We start from the raw sequence: 19,400 nt of genomic DNA on the forward strand, positions 1-19,400 counted from the left end.
TAAAAGTTATTTTTCAAAACATGTTGGTTCATTGGAAAGAGGACACTTTTATTAACATTTTGGGAAATTTTCATACTCATATTCCAAGAACTGGATTTTATACGAATTTTTAAAACTTAATCGGCGAAAATTGCAAAATTCGAAAAAGTCGATTATTTCAAAAATTTATTTCTCAAGAACTAAAAGTGATTTTTCAAAACGGCTTTTTGCATTAAAAAGAAGATACTTTAATTAATAATTGGTGATATTTCCACAAGGATCCTTCAAGAAATTAATTTTATAGCGAATGTTGAAAGTTATCGATTAAAATTGCAACATCGAAAATTTGATCAAAACTTCAAATATTGTTTTCTCAAAAACTAAAAGTTATTTTTCAAAACGGGTTGGTTCATTGGAAAGAGGACACTTTTATTAACATTTTGGGAAATTTTCATTCTCATATTCCAAGAAATGGATTTTATACGAATTATCAAAACTTAATCTGCGAAAATTGCAAAATTCGAAAAGATTTTCGTTTATTTCAAATATTTATTTCTCAAGAACTGAAAGTGATTTTTCAAAACAGCTTTTTGCATTAAAAAGAAGATACTTTAATTAATAATTGGTGATATTTCCACAAGGATCCTTCAAAAAATTAATTTTATAGCGAATTTTGAAAGTTATCGATTAAAATAGCAACATCGAAAATTTTATCAAAACTTCAAATATTGTTTTTTCAAAAACCAAAAGTTATTTTTCAAAACATGTTGGTTCATTGGAAAGAGGACACTTTTATTAACATTTTGGGAAATTTTCATACTCATATTCCAAGAAGCCGATTTTATACGAATTTTTAAAACTTAATCGGCGAAAAAATTGTCCTTTATTTCAAAAATTTATTTCTCAAGAACTGAAAGTGATTTTTCAAAACGGCTTTTTGTATTAAAAAGAGGATACTATAATTAATAATTGGTGATATTTCCACAAGGATCCTTCAAAAAATTAATTTTATAGCGAATTTTGAAAATTATCGATTAAAATTGCAACATCGAAAATTTTATCAAAACTTTAAATATTGTTTTCTCAAAAACTAAAAGTTATTTTTCAAAACATGTTGGTTCATTGGAAAGAGGACACTTTTATTAACATTTTGGGAAATTTTCATACTCATATTCCAAGAAGCCGATTTTATACGAATTTTTAAAACTTAATCGGCGGAATTGAAAAATTCGAAAACGATCATTTCAAAAATTTATTTCTTAAGAACTAAAAGTGATTTTTCAAAACGGCTTATTGCATTAAAAAGAGGATACTTTAATTAATAATCGGAAGTGATAACAGCGATAGTTTAGTTAGTAATGAATGAGATGATGAATTACAAGCGAAGAGAAGGAAACTAGACGAAACTGCAACAAGAGATTTTATATACATCGTATTGGGATTGTTACAATGAGGTTGCTAATGACAAACCTGATATAAATAAAGTGGGTTGAACTTGATTATTATCTGCAGTGTCCAAAACCTGAATAACTATCTGGTATCGGTAAAAAAGATATCCGCACATCTAAAAGTATCTTCCCCTTTAAATAGCATCTAAACACCTTAGAATTTACGGGTTACTCTTCCTTAAATAAGTAAAAATCCATAATATAAATTGAACATATATATTTTCGATAATATACACCACTTAACAAGTTATATTAGCACTTTGATACATAATTCTAAATTTTATACATTTATCATACAAAATAGTTCTTTTTTATATTCTTTATATCATCTGTAGTCGTTTGCATTTAGTTCATTCTTTAAAAAAGAAATTAAAAACTATGTGATCCTTACGTCATCGTATTGTGTGTTGTACAAAACGTAAAAAAGAGAATATTCTATTGAGTGTGCGTGTCTTGAGGACACGTTACGAGAACGTTTTGAGTTTTTTTTTTAAGTAATTTTGCTTTCACAGAAAACATCGAATATCCCGAACATTGGAATAGCAGCGTAAATATTTTAAAGTATAACAATAACAAATGCAAGAAAACAACAAGTTGCGTTGTTCGATTTCGGTTAGTGTCCAGCAACGAAATTAAAATAAATACACACAGGAAACCGAAGCTCGCAAACAAAAACCTATTTCACGAAAAGGTCCACAAAGTCAAAAAGATATCGTTTTTGTAATTGAAAATAATGAACCAAACAAATTAATAATCCCTTCTTGAACAACAAAAATCAAAACTGACGCGTATTCGCGAAGCAATATTAGCGGCACTTGCATTGTAACTTGCACAAAAAACAAGAAGGCTATATGAAAGAAGAAGAATGTTTATGATGTTTATTTTATTTTTTTAATTTTTATGATGTTGTTTTGAGTTATGATGATACGCTTCCTTAAATTTTAGGTGATCACAATAATTTTTTAAGCCACTCTTTCGCTCATCGCAAACACAGATGGGAGCATAACTTAACAATAAAAGTCACGCAAACTCACAAGATCACACAGCAATGGCCTCCACCAATGAATGAACTATACTGAAAAGAATACACCTGTTAGTTTTGATAAAAAAACGCGTACTCGTGAATCCCTTACTTAATTAAAAAAAAAATCAATAAAAAGAAGCACATCTAACATGCACTATAACGATCTTTGTAATCTAAATTAATTTTTAATTCTAATTTTTTTCTAGAACCTAATTTATTTTAAAAATACATTTTTTTTGTTATTTTTTAATATTTTTTAATTCTTATGATTTAACGAACTACTTGAGATACTTGAGATACATACGAAAAAAAATATATCTATCCATTCAATTGAATCTTATTTAATATTTATAATCTAAAATGATTCAAATCCAATTGAATAGATCGAAACAGTTTTTTTTTTAAATAATCATGCACTGGACTCATACAATTTGTTAAATGTCGCCGTTAAAAAGTGTGGTATCAAATCCGTGGATTATTAATCTTAATGAAAATTGTTACCTTGATCGAAACACGTAGGATTAATGATGTTAATCAAATCGTTATCACTCATCGACGGAAACGATGGCGGAATCATCCTATCCTCATTTCTTTTATCAATTTCGCTTGACGACGTTAACGTTTCCGGTTGGGTTGTTACCGTCGATGGAAATTGATTACCAACGAAACTAGCCTCGGTAACTATCGTTTGTAATGCACTATCTTGAATTAAACTATTTGTTTGGATGTTATTGTTATTATTGATCCCATCTGGAAGATGCAATATATTACCAAACGCAATTTTTTTTTGTGTTGCCAATAAATCGGCCGTTGCATTTAATAAGATATCTTTTTCCGTTTCAATCGTTCTTTGAATCGGTGATATAGCGTGTAAATGTTCTGGTGACATATGAGATTGTTGAGTGGTAGGTTGATTAACTGGTGATAAAATGTTTGTTAAATTTTGTTGTTGAATGATCGGGTTGTCAACAGTCGTGGCAGAAAACGCTGTGGTCGATAACAAAGTGTCTTGAATTATATTAGATGATCGACACATCAGACTCGGTGAAACCTGAGAGTTCAAAATGACTTCGGGGGAAATATTCGGCGATTGACTTATGGCTTGTTGCAAAGTCGTTGGTGTAGTCAAGGCAGTGTTAATAATAGGCGATACCATTAAGGAGTTTTGAGAGTTTAATAAAACATCTTGATTGCCCAACATCAAGTTTTGCTGGGGAGATGTGTTTCGTATCATCTTTGAATTATTTATATGAGTCTCTACAGCACAATTAACTAAAGCGTCCAACTTATCGGTTGTAATGGCAGAAGTTAAAATGGCGTTATCTAATGCTGGAGGCATTGATGGAACGGTTGTGGTTATAGGTAATTGCTCTGCCATTTTTTCAGCTATGGCGGCAGCTTCACTTTTAGCGACGATGCTTAGAACGTCCGATTGATGTGCGTTTACGATTGGTCTTTGATTCTGGACGAACGCCGGTTCAACTGCACCTAATCGTGATATATTTTGAGAAGGGCTCATAATTCCAGTTACTATTACCTCATTGACTTTCTGTCCGAACATACTCTGTACCAAACGGTTCTTGTTTTCAAGCGTGGTGAGATACGACTCCACACTTAGGCCACTTTGGGTAGGCAATGGAGCACTGGACGCTTCCGTCACACCAAAGCTTTGCAAAGTGGCTAGCGATGGAGCGGAAGTGTTCGCCAAATCGGCTACGGTTGCCATAGAAATTTTACGTAAATCCATAACTTTGAGATCTTCAACAGACGCGTTTGATATGTCCGAATGAACGGTGGTAAGTAAACCTTGATTGAATATCCTATTATCTTGAAGGTGAACACTACAAGATGATTCGTCATTTAGCGACGAAAGATTGGAATTCGAGACGTTAACATCCAACGAACTGTCGCAGACAGTTACGGGACGACTCATCGAATTTCTTCTGACAATCATCTCAACACTATTTTCATTTACAAGACTAATGTTTGAATTTTCATTAATCATCGATAAATTAGAGTCACCGGGATGAACATCTAATGAGCTTTCGGAAATATGACGATATCGACTGGATCGTAACTCGCTGGGATCCATAATAGAGCTTTGAGTATTTTCATCGAGAAGTTCTTGTTTCAATCCGCGTAGCGGTGGCGAATTGCTGTCGGTGTTGGTGTTTGTTGATGATCTGCGTTGTGCTAGCGGAACCATGTTAGTTCCTGGTGGGGGCATCATATCGACGTCTTGTTCTTGTTTAGTAAGCGATGACCACATCATCTTCGATAGAAATGGGGCGCTTGATGTTGTTGGTGTTGATGTAGCTTGCGAATCCACGCGTACTGTAAAACACATGAAAAACTGGTTAGACGACTCCTTCCGGGAAGGTCAATCTATATTACAGTTGCTGCCATGAAACCACTGTAAGAAAATGGGAGGACAGTTGCCACTCAAGCCAAAATTCTTTTAAAATGATCTCATAAAAAAATAAATAATAAATAAATAAAAAAATTAAAAAAGTTTGATTTTAAAATTAATTAATTTGGCTTGATAGACATGACCCACAATATTAACGCTCCAAACGTACATCCAAACAACATCTCAAACAAACCACTCTCATAACAGATTCACATCAACCAGTGCACTGCCTTAATCGTGCCCCTAATAAGTGGGATCATCAGGATATATGATAATAAAATGAATATGCGAGTTTTCAGGCTTATTAATTTACAAGTTGATATAAACTAAAAATTGTAAGTAAATGGATAAAAATACAACGTCAATAAAATATTAACAAATTAAAGAAACCTCTCTACTACCAAAACCAAGCTTAATATTGATTGAAAATTATATTTTTAATAATCTTTTCAAAACATGAATTTAAGTACACATTTTTGAATATTAAAGAGCTTAAATAATATACCACCACCACAATGTGATAAGATAAGAATTAATATAATTATCTTAAAAATTAAATTTATTTTTACAAATCTCAAAATAGTTGGTAACAAAATGGACCAATATATTTTTTTTGGCTATAAAGAGGAGATACTTTATGATACAATTGGTAATATTGCGACAAAATTTGTGATTTTTACTTCTCCACATTATTAGATAAGATATATAAATCGATATGGTTTGGGTAATCTCTTTATGATAAGATGGCTTAAAATACCTTGTCTACTAGGTATGTAGTTGTCTATTAGTGCGGGAAAGCAGTTGGAAGGAAATGACAGATAGCTATCTTAGCATATATGGCCAAAATTTTTATAGAGTTCTGTCATCGCAATTCTAAATAGAACAAAGAACGTTCACTAACATCCTCTAAAGACGAGGCACACATCACAACTGGAGTGTAAAATAGACCTACAAGGTTTAGCTTCAAAAATTAGTTAATTAAGAAGTAGACACAAGTATAGAATTTGCAGAGTTGCCATAAATCGTATATTGTGCATCAATACAGAGTTCTGCATTTTGGTGACACTTGCAGGAAGATTTTTGCTTAATTTAAGGTAGATGTTTTTTGGAGTGGTCGTGCAAAGTTGATTAAGCAGTATGCGAAGCATATGAAAAGATTTGTATGTTTTGTACAAACCCTTCATTGTATGAGCTCGAAAAATATTCAGAGTACGCTGCAATTAATACGCAATACCTTCTGGGAAGTTATGTACACAAAAAATGTATCTACTTCGTAATATTACCTAGAGTAATCATAAAGTAACCCCTGTTTACAGTAATTTTATATGCACAAGACGTATTTCCATTCCATTTATGGTTAAACAGTGAAATACCCTGGTTTTGAATTAAAATCAATTTAAAATAATAGATAACAAATGTTATTTATTAAAAAAGTGGTTAATTAAAATTAAAAATTTAATTAATAGAAAAAAGTTTTTTAAAATAAAACCAAGATTGAACTAATTTTTACCAGAGAATATTTTTCGGATTACGATTGAAAGGAAAAAATGAAAATTTTAACAATAACGTGCCAGGAATGAGTAATGAAATGGTATAAAAACGCCCTTGCAATACACAAATTAATAGTACAAACAGATTCATACAAAGAAGCGAAATTTAATCATGACACAGTCAACAATAACAGGTAAGTAAATGTGTATAGAGAGCGGAAAAAATGTTTTAGATGTTGGGTAAACCGTGATGTAAAGGTTTTTGTAGAGAGGGTTCTTAAAAAAAAACACAAATAAAAGATTGGGGGATTTGATAGACTGATTTGATAGAATGAACGGAGTGTGAGGGTGGTTTTGAAAAGGATTGAAAGACTAAACACTCTCGCCACCCCTTTCACAACTCATTCGCTCCCTGCGGGAACATTGCGGGTCGGTTTTTCAGGGCGTATACGGCACCTCCGGTATATCTCCTGCAAGAGAAACAAAAAGGCTGCATCCCAGGCCCTACCTAAAATAAACGCCGATTTTTTTAGAGATTCTTTTAAGAATCTTAACGGCGATTAATTAACAAAAACGAAATTTGATGATCCTGTGAAACAAATAGGAAAAATTGGATTGTTGTACACTGTACAAGTTAAATAAATAAAAAAAACGTATATAAATAAAGGTAACGTAACTTTAAAAAGGTAAAAACTGTATTAGGTAGATTATGTATGAGTAACTGTCGCTGTGTTGTGTATTTTGTTGATGCAAGAAGCGATTTTTATATTTGTGAAATTATTAAATCTCTTCTTACATTAATGTTTGTTATGTGTGTATTCAAAAATATTCTCCAGTACTTAAAAAAATTAAAAAAGAAAATAAAATAAAAATGTTAGTAATTTACGAAATAATATGTGAAAATTGTATGAACGCAAATTATATTGAAAATGAGATATGCACATAATAGGAGCATCGTCAAATCGCACAAATAAGTCAAATTACACAAACAACTTGTACACAATATTAGTTAACAAAAGGAACAAGAATGATTCAAGTAAATCGTAAAAAAACTAGTAATTGCGAAATACTTAGGAACATGATAAATTATAAATGAATAACGAAATGATAATTTGTTTTTTGTGATGTATGTATGATTGATGTGTATTTTGTATGTGTGATGTGAATTTGTATGAGGTGTTTTTGGTTTTTTAAGTACCCGTGATGCAAGAGAACCTGAATGACACGGACATCGGCGAAGGTTAGGCACCGCAGGCTGATAGCAGTCTCCGGCAGGCAGCACCTCTGCGTATACAGAGCCTGTACGCTGTATGAGACAAAGTGGAAAGCAAAACGCATTTAAGAAAAAGTTCAGTACTTTTGTCAGTGTTTTTCTTATCTCATACATTTATCAAAAAAAAATAATAAAAAAAAAGTAAAAAACAGTAAAATTGTTGTGAAATTTTCTGATGAACAGCCGGGGCGGCTACACGGTAGAAAACAGCTTCAGGAGTTGCATCAAAAAATTTTACAAGTACAATTATTCGGCCTTTAAATAACAATAAAAAAAAATTATAACGTAACCTCTCGTTATTTTCTCTTCTTTAAAAACAATAAACAAAAAAAAATTAATAAATTATACAATGACAACGTTTTGAACAAGAAAAACAAAATACATTTTTTTCTTTTAAAGAACGTTTAAACATTTAATTTCCTTGAACGAAAACAAAATATACAAAGATACAGTAATATACTTCAATGGTGTCAATCTGAAGAAACCTATAGAAAAACACAAGAAAATACAAAATCAAACTGTTCTTTGTAAATTTTTTTTGAATAAGCTTTATAGACATGATCAAATCCTATAATTTATTCTATAATTGATTAGAAAATTAAATTAAAAAACTAAATAGGATTTGTCATATCACAAAAACTGTGGCAAATATTGTGCTACCTTATCATCAAATCATTTCAAAGACACTCATTACAAACACATACATTGTTTCTTTCGCGCGTCTATCAATCGTTTTCGTATCCTCTCAACCTTCAATTCTCTCCATTAGCGCATATTTGCCACAAAATATGTTAACTTTCACCGTGATTTGCTAAAAAAGTGATAGGAGTCGGCAGTTTCAATACTTACATTGTTTCGATGGCTAACACATCACCATTCATTGGGGTGGGTAAATCGCTTTTTTAGCAATATCACGCCAAAGAAAAATGCCACTCAAAAAACTTTAATACGCGTCAAAACAAAATTATTAAACTACAAACGAACAATAGAGTAACATTTTTCCCAGATTTAATTAGTACCATGCAATCAGCATGCAAAAGCTAGATGAGAGTAACTTAAAATAACTGAAATGCTTTTGTTTTTGCTATTAATTCGATTATCTTTAATTGAATCTTTTAAGAGATTCGTGTTATTTATTAAATAAAATGATTTGGCATTGAAATGATTCTTGAAATCAAAGTAATAGCATTAAGTTATCCTCATGGAAAAATGTCGTGAAATAGAATTAACGCGAGCTTACCACTTGGAACTGCCCCATTAACGGGCGTATAAACAAAATGCTGTGGTTCGCTAGTTTTACCGCTTGACACCACAAATAACCTTACCGTAACGGGCTCGGTAATATTTGGGTGCATGTAGGGTGGAATTACGCACACAAAATGCATCTAAAACAAAAAAATAAAATAATTAATTTTTATTAACTAAATTAATATAAAAAAAAAACAGTAAAGACACTTCTGGCAAATAAATCAAACTTAACATTATGTTAAACTTAACATCACAACTTATAGTTCATTTTTTTCTATAATACCTGTCAAATTGTTGTAAAGTTGGCAAAATTAATAGAGAGTTTTGTTTTATCATGTTTTAAAATAGATATGTCACACTGACGTTTGAGCTTTCGTTATTCAAAAAGAAAAAGTGCACAAAAAATGATGTGGAGTGTTTATTTGCCATTTATTTACCTAGGAAAAGTTGTTTTGTTGTATTTAATTACTTTGTAGCACGTTTTTACAATAAATATGTACCTCGTTAAAATCGTATTTATCTAAAAATTTATTAGTATTTTAACCTCAACTATTTAGTTACTGAAAATGTTACTAAAAATCAGGAAAACTACATAAATTTTATAAGAGTCCTAGATAATACCAACAGAAACCCTAAAAAATTTACATTGACAAGTATTATAGAAAAAAACGAACTATAGATGTTTTTATACCTTATACAGGTGTATCTGAATGACGTGCCCAAACTTCAGGGGGTGATTCTTTAGGCAATTTTAAGGGTACTTTCTCATATAAACTATCAGCGATTTCGACTCCCCTGCGGAACTACGCCCCTTCAAAAATGGCGAAAAATTTTGGTTTATTTTATTTTTCCCGAAAACAATTAACACCAAGAAAATCAAAATTTAGGAAATATGTTTAGCTTATAATAGGGCATGTTTCGAGCCTATTTGTACTTTCAATCTTCCCTTCTAAGTTACTAAACATAACCACCCCCATTCAATTTTTGTCTAGATCTTTTTTATGACGATGATAAATACATTGGAAATATTTTATTTAGATAGACGAAAATATTCTAAAACTTTTTTGCCTCTCTGATGTTCTTCGAAAAATTAATAGTTTCTGAGATAAAAATTAATTAAGCAAACACTAACTGTTAAGCTGTAGCGTTGTTAATCGAAAGTTGGAATGAATTTTTAAAGAAAAAATCTTAGCAGGCTTAGCAATCTTTGTCAGAAATATTTTTGACGTTTAAATGTCAGTGGTTTTCTTACTATTATTGTTTTATTTAAAATTTACTTTAAATAAACTTTACTTTATTCATAAATTAATTTGAAAAACAATAATAATAGTAAGAAAACCACTGACATTTAAACGTCAAAAATATTTCTGACAAAGATTGCAAAGCCTACTAAGATTTTTTCATTAAAAATTCATTCCAACTTTTGATCGACAACCCCGTTGTTGAACGGGCAGTGTTTGCTTTATTATTTTTTTTCTCAAAAATTAGTCGTTTTTGGAAAAATTTTAGAGAGACAAAAAAGTTTTAGGATACTTTCATCTACCTATGTAATTTTTTTTAATGTATTTACCCTCTGCATAAAAAAATTTTAACAAAAATGTAAAGGGGGTGGTTACGTTTAGTAGTTTAGAAGGATAGGTTGAAAGTCCAAATAGGGTGAAAACGTGCCCTACTACCAGTTAAACATATTCCCCAAATTTCGTTGTCCTAGCGTTTATGGTTTTTGAGAAAAAAAAATTAAACCAAAATTTTCCGCCATTTTTGGAGGGGTGTAGCTCCTTAGGGAAGCCCAAGTCGCCCATGGTTTATATATCAAAGTACCCTTAAAATTGACTAAAAGAATCACCCCTGAAGTTTGGGCATGTCATTCAGATACACCCTGTATATAGGTGTCTCAATAAGACCGGTTATTAGACGTTTCTGGGGTTCTGGGCAAAATAAAAATTTGAGAATTCAGACTTAAGTATCTCTTCGACTAAAATATTTTCAGATTTCTAGCACTTCTGGTTATACCGGAAGTCGCCACCAACTTTATTTTTTTTAATGAAATACCTGTATATCTTTACATATTTGGATTTGTCTGTTTTCAAGGTTTATGAATAACTTTACTTTTTGCAATTTGGTTCGGCCGTTCTCGAGTTATTCGATTTTTTCCAGAAAAATGTGCTCCAGCAGACATTTGTTCAAAAGATCAGAAAACACTCGATTTTTGGGATATCAATTTAAGATTCAGAACATGCTTAAGCAACATGATGGAGCATGGGCATAATGCACTAAAAAATAAATGCAATAACCGTTTCACTACCACTCCTTTTTCAGTGGTAATTAAAACACGTATTTTATCCTCACTGAATATTTAGTGATAGTGAAAAAAAAATTGCACTATCACTAAATATTTGGTGATAGTGAAAACCTTTAGTGATAAATGAGATTTTTCAGTAACATAACACTGCTTCTTGAAGAATAAAAGTAAGACTATACATAGTGTGTTAATTAATTATCTTGCAAGTATGCAACCAATATCACAGTAGAGGCGATTTGCGTATTACACTGTGATATTAGTTGCATACTTGCAATGATGACGTCGGGTACGATAATTAATTAACACACTGTATAAGCTGAGACTGTATAAGTAAATGTATTCCAAAGTCGTGATTTATTTCGCTAGATTGGCTTAATGACATCGTTTTATCATATAATTACACCGCCTATACACCATTCATTCTACATCTTTTATATCCCATAAAAGTCCCATACCTAACATTAATAATTTGGGTTTTTTGAAAAGTGCTCACATATCATATCTATATCGTTTAATGCTTGTGAGTCTAAAACCAGTTAAAATGGATATAAATAACGTAAATAATGTTTTTGTAATTCGCGACGGTAAAGAAAGCTATTACAGTACTCAAACGGGTGCTGTAATGACACTCTTTACAGCATCCGATACTGTAATGAGATTTTAGTAACATTTTATGGAACCAGTTCAAGTTGGTGACATTGGGTCATTAATTTTTCTAGTTGTCAATGTGACAATTTTTGTCTATGGATGTTTAAACACGTTCTTAGCATCGAATACAAGGTCCACAATGATGAGGACATTGAACTCTGAACTCTTATTTTGGGAGATGTACATTTAACATTTTTATCAGGTGAATACGTTTTGTGTTTTGACAGTTTCTATTTGTCATTCAAATTTCTATTTTCAAGTGTTACGGTGTTACCAACTGCTACATACCTATTTCCCTACATTGTCAAAATTTATTTTATTTTTGAGAAAAAAAAGGATAAAAACGCGAATTACAAAAAATAGCATAAAAAACACGTTTCATAAGACTTAAAGCACTCATTCATTAAAAAAACTCGTTTTTCAACTTGAATTCGTGCATTTCAAACGTGTCTTACGAAACTTGTTTTTTAATATACTATTATACAATGAAGAAATCCTTAATTTATTTTTTATGCACGGAAAGTGCGATAAAGTTGTTACTAGAACTTGCAGAATGTTTAATGAAAACTATCCACATTTACCTCCGATGACAAAAGGTAAATTTAGAAGAATAGAAGAGCAAATTTTTTGCATTTTGGACGAATTAACCACGTGTTAAGCTGATCAAAAAATGTAATAGATAATGCAGCGGAAGAGGTGAATTTCGAGCCCAGTCCCAACGCCTCAATTCGAGCTGCTAAAGAAGATCTGGGAATCATACTACGAAGTTAGTCGCGCTTTTCATGTATAAAAAATAAATTAAGAATTTCTTGATTTGTGTAAATATTATTTTCGTTATTGTTATCGATTTTAACTTTTTTTAGTACTAATATTAAGAGACCTAACAGATAATTATTAGCTCACATGCATCAAGTGACGTAAACAAGTGAGTCTTTGACAAGAACTCATTGAGAAGGCTCGTTTTCCATGGCACACTAGGCTAAATATCGATATATGTGAACATTTTTCAAAAAAACCCTAATTATTTCCCAAACTATTAATGTTAGGTATATGGAGTATAAAAGATGTAACAGAGGGGGTGCTATTTAAAAAAATGAAGTTATGTTACTTCAAAATTTCGAAAAGTTAACGTGCGATAGTAAAGTGGCCAAACGATCTAGACAGTCGTTCTTTGCACCAAAACATACTCAATCATGTTGTTTAAGCATGTTCTGAATCCGAAATTGATATCTCAAAAATCGAGTATTCTCTGATTTTTTCAACAAATGTTTGCTAGAGCAGATTTTTTTAGAAAAAAATCGAATAACTCGAGAACGACCGAATCAAATTGTAAAAAGTATTCATAAGCCTTGAAAACAGACAAATCCAAACTTATAAAAATATATAGTATTAAATTCCATTTAAAAAAATAAAGTAGGTGGCGACTTCCGGTATAACCGGAAGTGTTATAAATCTAAAAATATTTTAGTTGAAGAGAACGCAATTGATAATACTTAAATAAGTATTCTCAAATTTTTATTTTGAACCCCAAAACCGCCTAATGACCATTCTCGTTGAGACACCCTGTATAATAATTTTTATACCTGCTGCAAATATTCTTTATCAGGTGCTACCGATTGTTCCCAGCGAACATGATCATTCTCCATTAGCTGGAAATAAACCTTTGTGTCCTTTGAGAAATTTTTACCAAGTGCAAATAATTCCAAGCCTCCCGTCGCTGGACAAGAAGTCAAAGATTTTTTGCAAATTTCAGGAATACCAGGTGGTTGCGCTAAAAAAAAAATAAAATCGATCAATAGAAATAAAATAAATCAATTAAAGCAACTTACTACAAACGATCGGTTGTGAACAAACTTGTAAAGTCTCCTGAACACCGTCATTATGAGTTATGGTCGCTCGAAACACCATTCTACATCTCGTTGATTTCTTTTTGCTTCTAGGCCCTTGCTGATCGGGAAATCGATGCTCAACATCAACATTTCGTTCCTTCAAGATTCCGACGCAATCGCAAGTTGCCGTCATTTCTTTAGCGGGGTTCATTAGTAGTTCGATTACAATCGTGCCTTCAATTTTCTTTTCTGTGCATGGAGTTGAATTCTTTCCACTTACTCTACAAGCTTGATAAAACATGTGTGGTGTTACTTTTCCAGTATCACTTCCGATGAACACCTAATTAATTAATTATTTTTAATCATTTTTATTTTATTTATATATATTTTTTAAAAATGATATATTTTTTACCTGTAGTGTTACAGGTTTATTATAACCATTTAATTTCACCATGGGAAATCCATTTCCGGTACGATCTTTAACAGCTCCTCTACTACCTTCCGTTTGATACCTTGCTCTATGTTGCTGTTCAGGTTGACAAATAATACTCAACGAAATATCACCTAAACAACAAAATAATCGAGATTAATTAATCATTTAATTTATCATTTTTTTACCATATTTTGAAGTATGTGATAATTGTGTCGCAAGTGTGACTGGTGTTCCCGATTGAGCGGAATGGCTAACTAAAGATGCTGATCTTGATGTTGTATGAGTTGACGTGCTTGTCTGTGACGCACTGATGCTGAGTGATGAAACCGAGGATGTGGGCGCTGTTCTAATCAATCTGTAAAAGAAAACGAATTAATTGTGAAGAAAAGTGATCAAATTTAGAAAAAAACCAACGTTGTCGAGTTATTTTGAGTTTCGCAAGCGGATACATGATCCGGAAAACTATAGCTGTCATTTATTTCGTCTTCAATTTTAACATCTAATCGTGATCTTTTTGGTTGCAGTCTCTCGTCCGGACAGTGCATCCTTTCCTGCATACCCATTGCGTAAGGATCAAAATGGTTATCAAAACTGTAAGATACAAAAAGATTTTTTTTTAAATTACGCTAAACAAATTTAATTATTTTTTTTTGTATTCCAAATGATAATGGATTAAGATGGTGATCGTAAATGTCTAATTTTTCTTTTTTATCTTATCTCCAAACAAAAATGATCATCGTTCAAAGACCTCGTTCTAAAAAACAAAAAAATCAGAATGCTGAAAATAGTCGTGTTATCTCCTTTTAGAAAAAAAAAACAATTCGTATATAAATCGTGTAATAGCCGGCAGCGATAGCAAATCGCAATCCTTTTTTTACTACTACAAGTATTACTCAACCGAGATTAAAGCCTCTTTGGAGATATCTCTGCGTAGCGATAAAATGTGTCGTCATCGAAAAAAAAAAACTTTAACAAATCGTTTATACTTTATTTAGTAAACGATTATAAAAGCTTGGTTAAAAAATGACGTGACCTTTAAGTAGTGAAAGTAATCTTTAACTTTATCTTAAAAAAATATAATAATTATAATGTGGAGATAAAAATAAATGAGCTAAATGAGTGGCTTTGAAAAACAAACAGGATGTCTTTTAATAACAATTTTAAAAACATAATTAAATGAATTTTATATCATTTCAAATTAATTACATCGTTTCAATGCAAATGATGATTAGGTAAGTTTTTATGTTGAAAGATTTTTGGTTAATAATATTAAATCATCAATATTTATCATTTTATATCGCAAATAACGAAGAAATTATATTAAAAAAATAACACTTCCTCGAAAGGACTTGTAAACAATAACACGGATTAGTGAAATAACCTGAAGGCGAGGTCGTTTAAAAAACAAGTTGAAAGTTACCATTTTTTGCATTAAAGCGGAATAAATAAAGTAAGAGCTATGTAGTATGAATTAATTATAATAATAATAATTTATTACCTCCAGTGGATTACAATACGGAATTCACATAACAGTAATAATAATAACAACTCAGGAATATTCATTGTCTATAAATCCTACCCATTTCCCCAACCTCTCTACATCTTCTCGCTCAAATTAAATATTTTTTTATATCTTATAATAGAACATCTATTCCATATAAAATAATATATTATTTATAAATATTTTAATAAATGAAATAAAACGTTAGTATTACTAGATAAATACATTAAAAAGAACCATCATTGTAGACGTAAACAACCAAATGAAAAATTCATGATACCTCGTGACACAAAAACATTTTCTAAACAACGCAATAAACTTTATAAATAATAAAATATATCATATAACTCAACTAAATAATTATAATAAGAAAATGATTAATAAATGGATTAAAAAAATTACATTTACTTACCCTAAACCACTATCATTGGAATTATCACATGGATCAAGGCTTCTTCTAACTGTAGCCCGAATTTTACCGGGAAGATTCCTAGTCATTGCAAGTCGTTTACCACTCGGTGGTCTTCCAGGTCTTTTAGCCGGTGTGCGAGGCACCATCGTAGGCGCCGTGCACATCGTCATTTTCATGCTATTACCTAAAATTAAAAAATAAAAATGATTAAATAAAAAATAAAACAATAATTAAATAAAAAAAACTCATTAACCCGAAAATAAACAAGCAGACCGAGAAATATGAATACACCGTTTTATCACTAAGATGATAATTCTTTTAATTTAGTTCACGGTTTCGTTATTTCTGCCAATTAGCTGGTAAATACCAAAGACGAGACGACGAATTTCTCTGAATAATAGAGGTGGAGTTCTCAAAAATAAAAATAAATACTTTGCTTTTTGTTATAAATATGTAAAAAATTATATGATAATTGATCTTTCAATGTTATCTTTATGGTTTTATGCTAGAGATAATAAAGTTAATAAGATAGGTGAGAATTAAAGATAAATACGAGGAAAGAAAAAAACATGGAATTACCGAACCATAATGTTTTATATACTCAGAGGTGTAAGAATAAAAATATTTTAATAAAATGTCTATTTTATAATACAAATTTGAATTAATTTATTTTCTATGAATTCGTTAATAGCAGCAGGTTCTTCAAAATTCTTATGTGTATGTTAATACGCATAGAAAAAAAAACGTTTATTATTAATATAAACATTTTCCGGCGCAGGTTAATGACAAGGTCGTACACTATAAATGAGTGCACTAATATATACGTTAGCTTTAAAAAAGGAATTCAATAAAACTGAGCGTTCTGTAATTATTACTGATTCACGGAATATATTACAAATGGAAATTGCAGATTTTTTGAGTAAAGGTAGAATAATCAATTATGAACATTAGAATATAATTCAGATCATATTGAAAGTGATACGAGGTTGCCAACAAAGCTTACTTCGCCCTCGCAAACATATTTAAAAGCAAAATATAAAAGTCATAACAAGACCTATCCTTACGTATAGCTACGAAACGTGGATATTAACATAGAAACTAACAGAATATGTAAATATATTCGAGAGAAAGATTCTGAGGAGGAGAAACCATGAATTTTTTTTACATCAATGAAACAGAGGTAGTTACATCAAAATTCAGAGGCATGACATGTTGTCAGAAAGGAAGAAGGAAAGCTACATATATAGAGAGTGAAGTTAAGTTCACTTTAAAACCCAAGTCTATGATTTAAGAACTCAGAACTATCTAATTAATCATACCATACTTTATTCCATATGCTGAAGTCTTTTAATTTTCTAGTAACATTTTTATTGTTATTAACTTTATAGCGTTTATCTCGATGTCTCAAAGATTACGAAATTTCTTTCAAAAGATCTGTACATGGAAGAGAATCCTTCGATATTATTTAAAAAGATCATACATCAAGTTACTGTAAATTAGCTTTCATTTTACTTAACGAGGCGTTATATCATATTCGTCTTGAACCCCCTTTTATTTAGACTACTTATTATAGGTGTTAGTTCAAAACTTAAATGGTTCTTCCTAACGGTTAAAAAGGCTGCGATCTTCCACTTAACACTAGTAGCCGCAATCGACAAATAGGAATTAAGTAGTAAACAATTAGTAACCAAGTATAATTATATATATCGTGTATTATGCCTAGATACATAATATTTTTATAACATCAAATAGCTAACATAATATAAGACAACTATTTATTGTACAATACAGAAATAAAAGAATTAATATATTTGAATTAATTCTTAGATAAGATAGCTAGAAAAAGCGACTAATGACAAGACAATCTAAGTCAATCAATATTTATTCTACATAAAACCCTATACCAATCATAAAAATTGTTTTGAATCGTTACAAAGAGAAAAAATGTGATTGAAATTTTTGAAAAACACGTCTTACGAGGCGCCAGTTGAGTTTTTCTTTTATTCTTTACATTATCGGCAAACAGGACAATTTTTAGATACTTTTAGACTTTAAACGTGTTTTCGTAAGCGTCGCATTCCAAAAATAACTGCCAAAACATTTTTACGGATACGTCGGTGGTGAGGTCAACTTCTCTACGTAATTTGCATACTTTCCCAAAGATCAATATCTTTTTTTTAAATTATGGTTGAATTAAATTATTAATGAATTAGTATGATAAAAATCTTACACCACGACAAAACCATTTTATGATGAAGCACTTATTTTATAATATTCCATTAAATGAACCACTTTTATAATTATTAATTAATTATTCCATAAAAGAATTTTACAACGTCCGTCTGACCAGATCAGCAGATAACGTCACTTTATGCGAAAAAAGTTTGGTAACACTTAAGACGATTCGATGATGCATTGATGTTTTGGATCACGTTTCAATAGTTAAATAACAACTACAAAATTTTTCTAGTAAATCTCAGTACTTATACCGATGATAAAACGGCGTCATACTCATTATAACATCGTTAAAACAAACGTTTTTTGTTTAAACCAGTTTTTAAGTTGGAAAAAACTTGTATTAATTTTCTTTTAAGTTACTAGATAAGAAGTAACAAACAAAGTATTTACTTGAAATAATTATTAAAAATGTGTTTCAAATTAAATTGTGGTAAAAAGAAGAGAAATTAAATGCGTATGGGTTATCTAAAGTCAAGAACGTTGATAAATAATAACGTCAAAGAAATTTGTACACGAAAGTTAGACCCCGAATTACATGTCGGGGTTAAATTTATTGGCGGCTAAAAATAAAAGTGAAATTGTTTATATATTTGCCAAATAATGTTCGGGGTGAAATTTTGATACGATGCCAAAACCACTGTCTGGATGCAATCGGTTTTACATTTATTTATATATCGGTTAATGACATTCCCTTTACTATTTAGCAATAACCAGCTATCTTAGTAATCGCTTAAAATAATCTTATTTTTTATCCAACAAATTTGATTTAAAACAAAAATTCTATTTATAAACATCACCCAATACTCGATAAGTATAAATTCACGCTTCAATGTGTACTATAAAAGATGACGTTTTACACTCGACTTTATTGAGTAAGATTTGACAGTCGTGGGCTCTTAGCAGCAAAGTTCTAAATTTATTAATACATATTATTTTATGATGTATACTCAATAACGATAAAAATGATCGTGTAACAAAGATAACTTAATTACCAGATAAAGAAAAACCTATTGTTCCTGTTTGCTAAAACTTTAGCACTATTAGCATTAGATTAAACAGATAAATTAGTTCAAACCGGTACATATGCTTATTAGATGACGTTTTTTAATTCGTATTCGTATAATCAAGTCACGAGACTAACTAAGAAATGTGACTTATCAAAATG

General features: G+C 30.7%; 1 protein-coding gene across 7 annotated transcripts in view; it reads right to left on the reverse strand.

Annotated features, from left to right (window-relative positions):
• Positions 1 to 1,629: 1,629 nt before the first annotated feature.
• Positions 1,630 to 19,400, reverse strand: part of LOC111424761 (NFAT nuclear factor) — a 34,972-nt gene continuing 17,201 nt past the window's right edge. For 3 of the 7 annotated variants that reach the window (XM_023058426.2, XM_023058428.2, XM_023058429.2), the window contains 9 exons: positions 15,998 to 16,181; positions 14,499 to 14,675; positions 14,270 to 14,439; positions 14,064 to 14,215; positions 13,652 to 13,991; positions 13,406 to 13,593; positions 8,865 to 9,009; positions 2,953 to 4,785; positions 1,630 to 2,497 (listed from right to left, as the gene is read on the reverse strand). In XM_023058426.2, the coding sequence (XP_022914194.1) occupies positions 2,466 to 2,497; positions 2,953 to 4,785; positions 8,865 to 9,009; positions 13,406 to 13,593; positions 13,652 to 13,991; positions 14,064 to 14,215; positions 14,270 to 14,439; positions 14,499 to 14,675; positions 15,998 to 16,181 (3,221 nt within the window). In that variant the 3' untranslated portion in view covers positions 1,630 to 2,465. Of the gene's footprint in view, positions 4,786 to 8,864; positions 9,010 to 13,405; positions 13,594 to 13,651; positions 13,992 to 14,063; positions 14,216 to 14,269; positions 14,440 to 14,498; positions 14,676 to 15,997; positions 16,182 to 19,400 lie in introns of all 7 variants that reach the window. The other 4 variants (XM_023058430.2, XM_023058431.2, XM_023058427.2 and 1 more) reach the window with 3 other exon arrangements.

The sequence above is a fragment of the Onthophagus taurus genome, chromosome 6 (assembly GCF_036711975.1).
Source record: "Onthophagus taurus isolate NC chromosome 6, IU_Otau_3.0, whole genome shotgun sequence".
In the NCBI taxonomy this organism is placed as follows: Eukaryota; Metazoa; Arthropoda; class Insecta; order Coleoptera; family Scarabaeidae; genus Onthophagus; species Onthophagus taurus.